Source organism: Botryllus schlosseri, chromosome 12 (assembly GCF_051294905.1).
Source record: "Botryllus schlosseri isolate E-star chromosome 12, Bs_hap1, whole genome shotgun sequence".
NCBI lineage: Eukaryota > Metazoa > Chordata > Ascidiacea > Stolidobranchia > Styelidae > Botryllus > Botryllus schlosseri.
In genome coordinates, this window is record NC_137247.1 from 18821502 (window position 1) to 18836550 (window position 15049).

General features: G+C 40.4%; 1 protein-coding gene across 1 annotated transcript in view; it reads left to right on the forward strand.

Annotated features, from left to right (window-relative positions):
- The first annotated feature begins 4755 nt into the window (after positions 1 to 4755).
- Positions 4756 to 15049, forward strand: part of LOC145452371 (receptor-type tyrosine-protein phosphatase C-like) — a 76236-nt gene continuing 65942 nt past the window's right edge. Inside the window, exons 1-3 of the mRNA XM_080330572.1 lie at positions 4756 to 7050; positions 8437 to 8581; positions 12606 to 12728. Coding sequence (XP_080186698.1) covers positions 6990 to 7050; positions 8437 to 8581; positions 12606 to 12728 — 329 coding nt within the window. The 5' untranslated portion in view covers positions 4756 to 6989. The remainder of the gene's footprint in view (positions 7051 to 8436; positions 8582 to 12605; positions 12729 to 15049) is intronic.

Below are 15049 nucleotides of genomic sequence, written 5' to 3' on the forward strand. Positions count from 1 at the left end.
ATGAAAACTGGAAAAAAGCATCAGTTTCAATCGGAATATCCTCGAACATTATATTTGGTCACGGAAGTGGTAACATTTTATAAAATGGCGGGTTTTTCAAATTGTAATAACTTCGCGTCTACCGGTCAGAATTGAGCAAATCTTGATGTATAGCGTTTTTTTAGGAAACTTAGCAATATCCTGGGTATTTAATGACATTTGGAAAAAGTTGAATATTTTAACACCCCCAACCTGCTGTTATGACGACTCTTTTTTGTTATTTACTTGTACTTTCTGTATCGATTCAAGGCGTCTGAAGCTCTCTTACGCGAGACCGACATGTTCGTGTTTGTAGACAATATCTCTCAAGGTTTTGGAAGACACTGCCAATCAATGTTGCCTCTAATTCTACACGAGTCTGTGCGCATTCACCAACTCACTGCTTGGTCCCTTGGACAACAGTGCGTAACGACTAAAAAGAAAGGTCATCACTTCGGATTTTTTGTGCGCAGCTCAGATTTTCTTGCGCGGAGACCGTGTCAGCACTGCACAATTGCGCACGTGCGCATCTTAGAGGGAACATTGCTGCCAATGTACTTTGAGTGGCTATAAGAAGCCTACTACACCTATAAGCAGTGATTAACTGATCATATAGGCGGACTCGGTATGAGGCTGGATCTCGCAGGCCAGTGGTGTCGTCGCAGCGGACTTTGGAACAGACCGCTTCCGTTCCTGCAATACACATTTACTGCACCATGAAGTAGCGTTATGCATTCATTTCACTCTTTTACATCAACACAAAATGAGTAAGGAGGTATTAGTCACATATGGTTTCGTAGTTCTTAGGCGTCACAGTACAACGTAAGGGTAGTAGCAGGAGCAGCCGCAGATGTGGCCTCACTGTTCTCTTGTCGTTTCTACTATAGAGCGAGGAAATCAGAGAATCTAGAGTTAGGGTTATTCGGGTGGTAATAAAGTAATTATGACAGGCGTTAAATTTAGCTTTTGGTTGCTTTTGGTATTCATGGCGTTTTCGTCTGCAATTGTCATTTAAACCAGCCCGATTTTTTTAAACTTCGAGTCCGTATCTGCTGCTGGTTGCAGCACGGTCTTCTTCTACGAATTTTTAAGACACTGCTTGCGCAAGTAAGATGGAGAGGAGGAGCCTATAGATAAACCTCCAACACTTTTGTAGAAACCTACAAAACTTTTGTAGGAATTCAGGAGTCGATCGTGGCCGGACTATAGAACCCGTAACTCATTGGTGTTGCAGTTGTGCCTATTTCTTCAAGATAGGCGCGGTACAGGGGCGTAGCCGAAAAATAAAATTTAGATAGTCAACATTCAAGTGATGCAGCAATAATACACTGCGATTTACGTCGTAACAACGCGATAAGATGCCACAATCTTGATTACATAGGATACAAGGTAAAGGTCGCAATACCGCCTATTCCCATGGGTTTGCTGTATAGCAATACGAGGTGGTGATTCTCACCCACACGACCACACCTACACATACATTTGCGCGAGGCGGGGTGCAAGTACTACGCAAAAAAGTTAAATGCGGCACACGGATGGTATATTTATTAGATGGCTCTTTAGCATTCCTGGGATTTCTCGCAACCCCTTACTCAACTCCTAATTGATGACCGTCTTAAGCGTTGGTTAATTCGACAGTTTCCAGCATGAAATTGGTTATTCTGTGGTTTCGTTTGCCCACTGGTTGCGAATCGGATTAACGGTAGACGCCTGGCAACAAATCACGAAAGCCCTTTGTCGGAGGCGTTACGTTATTTACTGAGGCACGTGATGGCAACAACATATAAGATCGCGAAATAAAAATACATAGCTTGCGATTGTACCCCAGTTAGATCGCTGTGTGTCGCGATTAGGTCCAAATTCAAGCATCAGTCCGGGATTGTTACAAGCTAATCCTGAACTCAATCGGGCTCGAAATCATTTCGCAAATCAACATAAATTATGCAAGAATAAGTCGCTTCGTTCATATTGAATTTCACCGATACAAAATGTACAATGTTTACATAACCTAGTACAACTGTTTCCAACAATGCAATCATGAAGAAAATGAAATTCTGTCTTCACATCGCCTGACTTTGGTGCAGTGTGCAAGTGCCTCTATTAGCAGCGTGTCGGATATGACTAACCAACTGCTGGTTGCGGCCGCGCGCCACATTGATATTTTACCTGAGCGTTCTATGCAGATACAGAAATAATTCCTGAAATAAGTATACCAGGGTCACTCATTTATTTAGGAATAAGTAACGGAGTATCGGACAATGCTTTTCTTAATCACAGAACTTTTCTCTGTGAATTACATTTGACCGGGGATCTCAGGTTTTGAGCCGCTGGTATATTGTACAACAACTAAAACACCGTGTTCCAGTATGATGATTTGAGAATTCATCATTCCAAATTACTTGTAGCAACATACTCGTTGGTAGGGCTAATGGCACTGCTAGAAGGTCGTCATGTCATGTCATGTCATGTCGTTATGCATAAAACAGAGCAATGCTCAAGTTACTATAACTGCATTGTGCTGATAATGTGGTCATGACTAGTCCTCACTTCATTACATGCCTTCCTTATAATATGTCTCACAATAATCGTCGGCGTTAAGACATCAACAGGCCCCCAACCCCAATGATCTATCCAAGTCATGCTCAAGTAAAAAGTAACTGTAATTGCATTTGTTATACGAATTGCTACGCTACCTAGACGGCGGTGAGGAATCGATTACATGGTGGTTCCCCCGCCATTGGGTTGATAGTACATTCCAAAATAAACTATTTTCTTTCCTTTATGATAGCGCGTGATGTATAGGCGGATAGCGCATATGTAGCCGATGTACTATATATAGCGATGGTGTCAACCCCTGATAGGTTCAGCTTCGTGTGAACGCGAACCTTTTTGTACGGTTCTGTGTGAACGCGAACGTGAATTATGACGTCACGTAACGTCATATTGCTAATTCCAAACCTACATTTCAGTGAAGTAACATACAAGATACCTAGCGACGACTCAGGCTTCATTATGCCACACTGCTGAAGTACATGCTGGCATTTTAAACATAACCGAATGTACCAACTGGAGCAATCAAATGCTTTGATAATCCCATAAAATCAATGCCTTCCGTCGCTATGCCAACAATTTCGACGAGGACTTGCAAGGGAATATAAGCTTACGCCTTAGCGGTCCAGGCCAGACCAGACCAGACAATGTATTTGGAGTCTTACTATTGCTACATTGATATTGATCAGAGTGTAAATGGGTTTCTATACTTGCTACCGATATAACAGCATAAAAAAATTATACAGTAGGCAACACCGCAATCGCGCGGATTTGTGTTTCATGATACAATAAACACATCAAATCAAGATGGATCCCGTACGCCTGCCATTAGACAACGATGCATTCTTTATATAACTGGCATTGGTTGGTTGAATAAGCATCATTCACTGGCTACCTACATGTAGTGGATTCCATTCATGATGTGTGATTGCGGGTCAAGCTCACTGTAAATATTCACGAACAGAAAGCTGAATATTTCGACCAAACTTTTGAAACAACGCAACTAAATTGTTTAAAGATTGGCAAGGTGCAGTGATTCCCAACCGCGGCCCCCAGCTAGCCTTCTTGCGGCCCCCAGAAAATATTAAGAAATCGAGTTATTATGACAAAAAGTAAAATTTAAATTTATAAAATACACTTGCTTGGCTTGGAGTCGGGAGTTTTTAATTAGGATTGCTGGAAAGTCGTGAGTAGACTGCTATCGTCATGTCACTTATTACGTAAAGACAGGACCATAACTGCTGCACGCCAAACCCCCAATGGAGGGGGGGGGAGCGAGCTCGAACAGGCCATAAAATTTTTTCGTGAATTATTTCGTGAATTAGCATAAATTATACAGTCTTTTTTCAAAATTTATGCATCTTTTTCAAGATTTTTTCACTCTAGGCGTAATTTCATGCTGCCAAATATCTTGATTTTTGGGTACTCATCCCCAAGAAAAAATGCGTAAGATTTATAGAAATAGACATTGGGCATATCGTTGTTGGCCATTACCGCGCCACGACGCACCAAGACATATTTTTAGGCCATGTGACATGCGACTCCAAGAAGTGTGTCAGAACGATCGGCAGCGAGAAAACCTTGGCCGAACAGGACTGTCCTTATGATGACCGAATATTGCGTTATATATACAAAATACTGCCTTGGCAATCTGAACCTCACGAGACAGGGAAAAATTATATTCCAGTGAAGAAATACCAATTTGAAATCCTGTGCGTCTTTTAGTTCAGAAGCCTACATTTGGGCGATTCTATATTTTTTGAAATAGCAGACAGGAGGTCATGAAATAACATGTTACGGAATCATACTAACAGGCCTTACAGTTTCCAAGACACCTCACTCAGCTCTACCGGTTAATCTGATTACGTGAGCAGCGTGGACAAGAAATTGATAGCAATATATATGCAATTCCCGATCATATTGACCGATTTTATCATGAATTATCGAAAATTTTCGCGCCTGGCGCTGGCCCACTTGACAATAGAGCTAGTTTCATGGCAACATCGAACAAGGTAATAGGGGTAAGTTTATCAGCCTATGGGAGCCCAAGACCCGAGTTTATTTTATTTTTATTTAATATTAATATTTTTTGTGGGGGGGGGGGGGGGGGGGGGGGCTGACGAAGTGCTGTTTCGTACTTGCCAGCGGGTATACCCCCGAAGATGTTTAAGTATTATTGAGTGGTCGTACCTTTTCAAACACACCTCCTTCGGCTCTACCTGTTAAACTGATTACGTGAGCAGAGAGAGGATAAAAATTGATGGCAATATATATTCGATTCCCGATTATATTGACCGATTCAATCTGAAGTACAGAAAATTTTCGCGCTTCGCGCGTCTAGGCGATACAAGCTGACTCACTGAACTGCCACGAAAGCAGCATAATTGGTAGTCCTATAGCTCACGACCGAAGCGTCCGAATAATTTGATAGGTCCGGTCATCATCGAAAGCTAGTGTAGCACTGATTCCAAAAATACGAATTGAAATCTCGTCAGGGCAATAAAATTACTCTGAAATAGCCACCAAAGGTCGATTGTTCTGAGCAATGGAAGCGCACCAGCACAATGACCATAACAATGGCTAATGGCGTCGAGCGATTGATCGGAACACTGCCAATTTTCATATTTTGATGACTATTTTGGGTCCGTTTCATTGCCCTGGTGTTGTGCGGCCCCGGCCGTACTCTGAAATTCTAAATTTGGCCCTGACACCGAAAAAGGTTGGGAACCACTGCTGTACAGTGTACATGTACAAAGTGTCTATAGCCTACTTTAAACCGCGTATAATGTGACAGAACTTTATTATATGTACTTTGTTGACTACGCAATCCTATATGATATCTCCATATAGATTCTATATGCCTATATATTACTCATATACTGTACTCAAGTTGCACATCATTATAATGTAAAGGGATGCACGTCATATGAGCAATGAGCATGCGACACAATGAAAAACAACAGATCAACATGCGTCATCTTGGCATGTGGTTTCACCAGGGTTGTAACCAAGTCACAATGCTCCGAGTCACAAGTGAATATCACTTTTATAGTTTGGACTCGAGTCAAGTCGAGTCATTTTCAATTCACCACCGAGGCAAGTCCGAGTCCAAGTCAGTGAGCAGATCTTCGAGTCCGAGTCATGGTATTGTAACTCGAGTCCAAGTCATTGTGTTGACTGCTCAGTTACCTGTTAAAGTTTGTTAAACCCACTTTTTATAATTCTGTTTGGTGATATCGAATGGTGCGCATTTATAATATACTAATTTTTCTCACTTTTAGTAGTTTCTGGTCGCATTTTCAAGTACCAGTACCAATAGACGAAATCTCAATAGTGTGGTTGATTTACTATGCTTCGCAATTACAATGAAATGTCGGTCTTGGCCGTCTGAGTGCCTCAGTCCAAGTCGAGTCAATATACAGATCGACTCGAGTCGAGTCGAGTCATTTCCGTATTTTGAGAAAATTACTCGAGTCAAGTCGAGTCGAGTCATCAGAAAATCATGACTTGAGTCATTGCAACCCTGAGTTTCAAAACCTCGAAACTTGCGCAAACCCCCACCCTAACCACGATATCAACCGTTATCTGTATGCTAACCCCAAAGTTAACCCTAATCCAATCCGCAACCTAAACCATATCCGGCCCTAAACCAAAATTTTACCCACATGCGGAAGTGTTGCATGCTGATCTGTCCACGGACCGTACAAAGGCTGTGTTAACATTTTTATGAAATGGCTTTGTAAGGATAGATTGAAATTAATTCATTCCTTCGTCAAATATCCTACTCAGCCACAGATTCATGAGTCAATCACGTTACTCTGATGCATTTGATCTGTGTGCTTAGGTCTATATATGCCGCTGTTCGTCATGAGCTTTAAAAACTACAATGTAGCCTATTAACAAACAAGAGGGGCGAATTTCTCGTGATTCTCCTATCAACACAATATTTAAAATTACCAACGTTCTTAGGCCATTGATGAGCTGGAACGTCTGGGCTCGGGCATCCCTGTCATACCTGATGACCAGGGCGATTATTTCTGGGCGATTTTGACTAATCAAAAACGTCAAAACTTTGTCAAAATTGTAGAGGTAGGTCTAAAAAGTGTCAAAATTGTTTACGAAGTCAAAATTATTTACAAGTCGAATTGTCTTTATATTGTACAGGTTGCTCTGTCTGCGAACTTCCCATTCTACATTTTACACCTTTTAGCCTTCTTTATACGGTTGTATAGATAGTTCATTGTAAACTTACGTGTTTTCTTTAGAGGTAGGGTTACCATCCGTCCTCGTTTAGTAGGATTTGTCCTCCTTTTTCAGATTTTCGAGGTATTCGAGTGACATTATTTAGAAACAGGAATTAACAATGTTGAGTTAGACCAGCTTTAGAAGACTTTGGTAGGATAGTGAAGAGCAACACCGCAATGATATTGCTACCATTTCTTCTGCTATCATCGCATACGATTCCTTTCACTCATGCCAACGGTGAGTATACGCCATTTATCTCTAGTTAGCATTTCTTAGCTAGTAGCTACAAATGCTTGGAAATTGATGTACTGGGCTGTAGCCAACTGTCACCAAGCACACACAAACACTCAATGCCTTTTATGCGTATACAATACATACATACACACTTGGAATGTTCCAAAAAAATTTTCATCAATTTGACTTGCATATTGATTAAAATCAGTGGTTTTCAACCTTATTACGTGCAGCGCCCCCTTTCCAAAAATGCGTAGGTCTGGTGCACCCCAGATATGAGCGGATTTGAAATTTCTATGTCCTAATCAAAACCAAATCCGAAGTCTCAAATCTTATTCCTAAACCTGATCCAGAAGTATTGTAAATTCAAATCCTAAACGTAATCCTAATCCGATTCAAACTTGGAATTCCACTTAAAAAGCTACAGCCTACATCTTATGCCTATATAGTTCAGTGAGAAGAAATAAAACGCCAAATAAGTGTGAAAATACATGAGAAAATAACTTTGAAGACATTGTAAAATCGTTATTGGACATAAAACTTTGTCATCATTCAGCAATCGGTAAATCCAATCGTAATCCCTTAAGGAATGACAGATATTAGGATTGTGTGAATGACGTATATTAGGGTTGGGTGTGAGGGATGTTAGGGTTAATTGTGATAAAATCTCCGATCTAACGTCCGCAACCTCCCACCTTATTATATTTTATCCCCCAGCCCCAACATACGTCATCCTCCAACTATAATATCTCCCACTCCCAACCCTAATATCTTACACCCACAACCCTAATATCTTAAGAAACACCAATTTAAATTTGGAAGATTTATGAGATGCTTGAAACCAAATATGGCACAATTCCGACCAGTCGAAACCTTGCAATCCCAGCACATTTTTATAAATAATATATGGGGCTAGTACTGTATTTACGGTGACCAATTTCATTCACTTCGCCATGAGTAAACACTGTGTTCTCAACCAGTATTCACAGGAATCACAGAAGCCGCCTGAAGCCCAAAAGCAACACTCAACCCATACATATAATTCGTGATGACACGACCGTCCTAGACCTCATTGGCGGCAAGCCATTAGGTGTGATCATTAGTCGAATTGTAACTTACAGCGGTACGTCGCGTTCAGTGGCATAACCCAGAGGAGATTGGAGTTCGCGCGAAATCAAAACCTCTCCCTTATTGAATGCCGGTTATATCCAATATCTATTTGCTGATATATTTAGAACATTTTAAAGGAAAAGTGTAGCCTATATTGAAACACCCTTTCTTTTGCAAGCAATCCTATAGTATACTCAAAAGCATTTGTAATCCAAACAACTCGTACAGCGTACAGTACACCAGTGCATTGCAGATTTCTACCATGATCCCTCTTTTCAGATAAACACGTGCTCTCATATCCTTACGAGTTCATATTCCGAGACACGTCCAAGTCATGGGAAAACGCAGGGATCGATTGTAGAAGATTGAACGCAGAACTTGTAAAAGTTCATTCCGCTGCAATCACTACGATAATCGTTGACAAGTCAGTTGTTTCTGAATAGTATTTGTAGGCAAACGCAGTACTCTGTATATCGACCTGTCACATACTGAACGAGAGACGGCATTCACATGTCAGGATCACTTCTACTCGATAAGGTTTATGCGAAATAAATATGTACCGAAAAGGTTTTACACTGCCATTCGCACGGCAATTCAATATCGCGAACATTCCAGTCATATTGGGGAATCGCGATTGGTTTAATTTGGGAGTAGGCCTGTGAGGCGGGATTGCTGCGAAATTAAATTAGTTTCTATATGCTTCGAGTTTATATATTGAGGTTATTGTTGTTGATAACGCTGTTCCGATAAATTGAATCCCAAGACTGCAGGGGACACCAAAAAACAACATTGGGCTTCTATCAGGGTTGTTACCTGTCACAAGGTTCCAGACCACTTGTCAATCTTATTTTGATAGTTTTGACTCGAGTAATGTCAAGTATTTTTCAATTCATCACCTAGTCAAGTTCGAGTTCAAGTCAGGATGCGAAGGTTGAGTTAGCGTTACCATGCGTCCTCCTTTAGGATGATTTGTCTTCATTTTTCGTGAAATGTCCTCCCTTCGCCGAAATGTCCTCCTTATGGGCAATTTGTTCTTCTTTTTAGCCTAAAATACCAAAAAGACGACGAATTACGCGCAATGCGGGCCGAATTGACGAGAGACGGGTATTTTTGGAGTCGAGTTGAAAAATGACATTATTCTTGTATTTTTCCGTCAACTCGGCTAATATAAAATAAAAACGGTCATTTCGTGAGTCGAGTCGGAAAAATGACCATGTTATTCTTAGTCAACTCGGCTAATATAAGGTAGAACGGGTTTTCGGTAGTCGAGTCAGATATATTACCTTTGTTTTAGTCAACCCAATGAAATTAGCTGTATAAATTTAAAAAATCACCCACTTTCTCGTTCGTCACAGTAACGTTTGCAGCCTTTTAAAAGTGTCCCACCTTCTGGATCACAAAATATGGTAATCCAAGTTGAGTGTGAGTCATATTGGCGATACTCGAGTCCGAATTCCAATCCAGGTCATATAGTGTTAACTGTTCAACAGTCATGAGTTCAAATCATGTTCATCTCCCTTTTTCAACTCTGCTTGGGTGAGATCGAATGCCTCGCATTCCTAATATATGACTTTATATCATTCTTAACACGTTTATGCAAACGGATAAAACAGAGTTTCTGTTCTATTTCAAGAACTGGTACAGATTAGAGGTCGGCGATATTGACTTTTGCAGGCCGATACCGATACCGATTATTATCGACACACTGACCGATGACCAATTACCAGGCCTGTTTATTTTTGGATATTGGGTTTTATTTTTGGAGATTCTCCAAAAATAAGATTTGAAAACATTCAAAAATAAGCTTTTTGTGGATGATGTTTTTTCAAGTTTTTTAGTGAAATGCACGAGTCAGAGCAGTGTAAATACTGTTAAAACAACCAGGAAACTCACAAAAACAGCATGTGTGTGCGGGAGGGGGTCTGCGAAACGCTAAAAGTACTTCCACTTACTGGAAGGATCAGAGGCGACACGACAAGGGTTGAAGAGGCGGCATGGTATGAAATCGTGCGAGTGTGGTGCGGGCGGGACCTTGTGACGTAGGCCGAATACCGCCACCTCTACAACAATAACTTCGTCCACACGATGATGTGACTGAATGGCTATCTCCAACGGCAACAGGACTTGATTCAGGAAAAGAAAAGTATGTGCCCCAAGTTTATAGACACATGTTGGTTGTCATTTAAGAAGATGACCACTTGGTTGACTAGACACCGTACCAAACTCCTCGGGGTTATAAACGACAAAAGTCCGGCCTGTGCACCTCCGCTGCAGTGGTGGATCCAACTAATCATCCTCGAGCGCATGGCCACAGAGCTGAGCACTACCGTCACAAAGATTCAGAGACTTGGTCATCTGATCGTGGAGCATCAGGATGAGCTCCATCGCCTGGTCGAACGCCTTCGAGCTCGGTGCCCGCTGAGGACTGGGACAATGACACCCGCGGCAAGGAAGGTCCTCTGGTCAGAGGGTGCTGGACTATCAAGTTCACTGAGTCAGGCAATTTCGTGGAGGATCAGAGTTTGCACTGTGCAGTCCTCGACCTTCTCGAGAATATCGACGAAGAAGAGAAGCAGTCCACGTTCGAGGCAGCCTTATAGCAGGACTCATCGACGGCATAAAGAAAATTGAAGTTGCCGACAATGAAAGGGTTCTGCCCTGTCTACCATATCAAGTGGTGCAACCTCGTAGGCAGAGAACAAACACTTCTTGCTCTTTTAGATTCTAATAATATAAACAAGAGTGATACATATATGTAAGCTATACTTTATTTGCAGCTCAGTGAATTGATCGACAAACACCGGGGTGGGCTGTCGAACAAGTGGACACCTGAGTAGATACAGAATATAGAAGACCAATTCCAATCCAATCCATGTCTGTCTGATACAAAATGGACGTCACTTTCAGGCGCATTATTGACGAGCGACAGTTCTTTGGACCCACATGGCTCGATGTTTCCCACAACTGCGACGGTAGAAGACGATTTCTCGAAAATCAACTGGAAAAAAGGTCTCTACCGGGCGCCACCAACTGACTTTTATTTAGAGGGCATTCTCCAGGCCAAAGACTTTGTGACGAATATTAGAAAGTTAGATCAAGATCACTGATGATGTCGATGTGTTGAAGAACATGAATACATGACAATAACATACTTTCGGTGAAGTTTTCTATGTAGTATTAGGGCTAAAAACACCTTCATTTCTTATTTTTGGAGATTCTCCAAAAATAAAATTTGAAAACATCCAAAACTAAGCTATTTTTGTTATTTTTGGAAAAATCCAAAAATAAACAGGCCTGCCGATAACCGATTACATAGAACGATATTAATATGGAAGTCGAGGAAAACCATTTCCCCCAAAAAATTATATATTAGGCACGATGTCACTAGTACGTGTCACAGAAAGTTGAACAACAAACAAGCAAACTGAAATCAGAAAGAAATTCGGTACTTCTTCGTTATTCCCCACACATCGAGAAGTGATCCCCATGAAAACAATAAATGCTTCCCATGAACATGTGAACATTTATAAACGTCAAAATAAATTGTTTTTTGCATTGGGATTAGGGCTGGGGTGTTAGGGTTGAGGTGGGAGATATTAGGGTCAGGGTGGGAGATATTAGGGCTGAGGCGGAATATAGAGTCGGGAGAAGGGGATATTAGGATCGGGGTGGGAGATATTAGGGGAAGGGGAAGGGAATATTAGGGTTTGGGTTGTAAACATTAGGGTCGAGTAGGAGATATTAGAGTTGGGGAAGGGAATACTAGGGTGGGGTTGGGGTAAAGGGATATTAGAGTCCAGGTTGGAGTAGGATATCCCAAGATTAGGGTTAAATTTGGCGTCAGTGTACAGACAGTTCCAACCAGAAATGAAGATAAGTAGTATAATTTTTACATTATATGGGAAAACACCTAATTTGCATACGTTAGGTCAAAATTTGGTCAAAATCAAGTCTTTTAAGGTTAAAAAATGTAAAATTTTGATTCTTTAGGTCAAAATCTTCCGTTTTTTTAAGGTGAAATAAAAACGCCCTACTCATTAGGTCCTGGTGGTTTGAGATTTGCCTCTTCCAACTTACTTGCTATATACATATAACAAAGTATCTTGTGGAACATTCTTCACAAATACGCCTCTAAGCGAGTGATTTCACGCTACATATCGTACAATCCCTAAAATTTCCAATCTCCAAATAAATTCGTCTCGTACTACTAACTCGAATCATTAGAATTAAAATTAGATTCGGACTCGACCAGTCGAATCTTTGTGCTCTGCCCAAAATCAAAACATATCCAGGTTTCATCATTTACACTAAGAACTTCAATTTTCTTTTATCTCGCCACATTTCTTAGGTAGCCCATATCTTCTCATTATATTTGAATATTGACAATGATGCAGTACATTTTTCTAATCGCTTTGTCTCATTAATCATATTTAACGATTCCTGCCTAGTTTTCTACCAGGATCAAGAGACAACGTATTGTGGATCGGAGCGTCCGATGAAGACAAAGAAGGAGTTTGGAGGTGGCTGGACGGCAGCAATGCAACAACTGGCTCCGGGTCGTATGTTAACTGGTAAGTAGGCCCCTACTCGATTTCTTCGTGTCACTACTAACATTTTCAATTATGTAATAATGTTGTTGGGATGATACAAATGCGTATAAACGCCAGTTTTGGGATCAAGTCACCACCTTCGAGTCGCAGGTCACGTCGAGTCATTACACATTTTGTCTGATTCAAGTCACAAAGTCATGCCGAATTTTCGAAGTAGGAGGCATGATGAAAGTCAATTCATTTTGCAAGATGATTGAAGTCTACAGATTGAGTCACTATCACTTCTTAATGGAGTAACGAATATCGAGGTAATTATTCCATCAGCGGGGCGTTATATGTTTCTCACTGTCATATACGTAGAACTGATAAACTACGTCGATAACTGTCAGCCAAATAGATGAAACAATATTAAACCTAAGAAAGTTGATACAAATTGACATGCAGCAACACAAAATCCACCTACACATACATACGATACAATTTAAGATTGTACCAATTGTTGACGAGTGATATAAAAGTATAAACTAAATCATTCTGATTTAAATCATACAAGAGGTTATCGTTAATGTGAGCACTGAGCAGTCTATGTAGAACAGAAATTCACAGGTATAGAAGATTACTACTAGTCTATGACAACGTAAGCTCTAATCATTTCGTATGCAGTCAATGTTTTTGTAACACCGACGGAGGCTCAGTAAAACCACGCTACGCGATTTTTGAATGACTGGATGCTGACTCAAGTTATATCAGCCTATCGGAAACATGTACCAAAAAGTACAGATACTCGAAAATTATGCTTCGAGACACGAGTCAATCCACAGTTTTGAAACGATGAGTCAAGTCAAGTTAAGTCATTTTTGCAAAGTGACTCGAGTCAAGTCAAGTGATCTGAAAAGTGGACTCGAGTCCGACTCGAGTCAAGTCATGACTAGAATCGTCTAACACTGATAAACGCATATTCACCCGATTCACAGATGTACGAAAAGAAATATCTGACATCTCAAAGACACTCCATAAAAGTCTTTTCGATTAAATAGCAGTGTTGGGATCAAGTCACTACCTTCGAGTCACGAGTTATTTCGAGTCATTGCACATTTTGACTCGAGTCAAGTCAAGTCAATCGAATATAAAAGGTTACTCGAGTCGAGTCAAGTCACTCGATTTTCGGAGGTGACTCGAGTCAAGTCGAGTCAAGTCAAGTCAAGTCACGAGTCAAGTCACAATTCAAGTCAAGTTGCCTGTTTCGAAGTATGAGGCATGATTGCATCATTACATTTTGCTAGCTGTCTGAAATACAGATTGAGTAGTCATTAATTCTGAACCGATGAACGAATATAGTGTTGAATGTACATCGAAGAAGGCGCAGTATCGCTCACATAAACGTAGAACTGTAAAATACGTTATTGCATAGCCTCAGTTTATAGTTACCAGCCAAATGAGAGAATAGAGAAACGAAATGACAAGATGCAATACATTATCCATTTACATATCGATATGATACAATCCGTGCTTGCGCTAATGGTTGATGAGTATAGCCTATATAAATTATATTCGAATTCAAATTCAATAAAACAGGAGTTTTGGTTTAGGTAAGTACAGAGAACAGAAATATATATTTCTATTAAATTACTTTACTACTAGTTTACGACAACGTAAGCTGTAAGCTTCGATCATTTCGTTGGTGATCAACTTGTTTGTCAGAGAACAATGGAGGATCAGTAAAAAGCACGATCATTGAATCGTTGGTCGCCCTCACGGGTTACACCAGCGTTTCGCGAAAAATCCGAACAACAGTGAATTTTATCGACACCGATTACTTGATGACTTGAAATTGACTCGTGAATTTTGCTCCGAGACACGAGTCAATCCACATTTTTGATACGCCGAGTCAATTTCAAAGCAAAGTGACTCGAGTCAAGTCAAGTCATACGCAAAAGGTGACTCGAGTCTGACTCGAATCAAGTCATGACTCGAGTCATCCCAGCACTGATAAATAGCGCCTATCCGGGCGTTCAAGGACACCATATAGTTGTTTGTGCTATTACACTATATACCACTAAACTTTTCCATGAGTTGAAACTAATATTTTCTGATTTAGTGTGCCCTAAATCAATAAAAATTAGTATTCATGTTCAAACTTTGGTTTTGACTTTGTGAGATTAATTATTAATATTTTTATGAATTATTAAAAGCATGTTTTGGTGCTTATAACAACGAAGATATTTTGCGACACAAGCTAATAATTTCATCAACGAAACAAGATGATCGAAATTTAGCAAAATATTATAAAATGTTCATTGTATTAAGCTAATTTTAAATAATTATGAGAATATTTGGCAGAA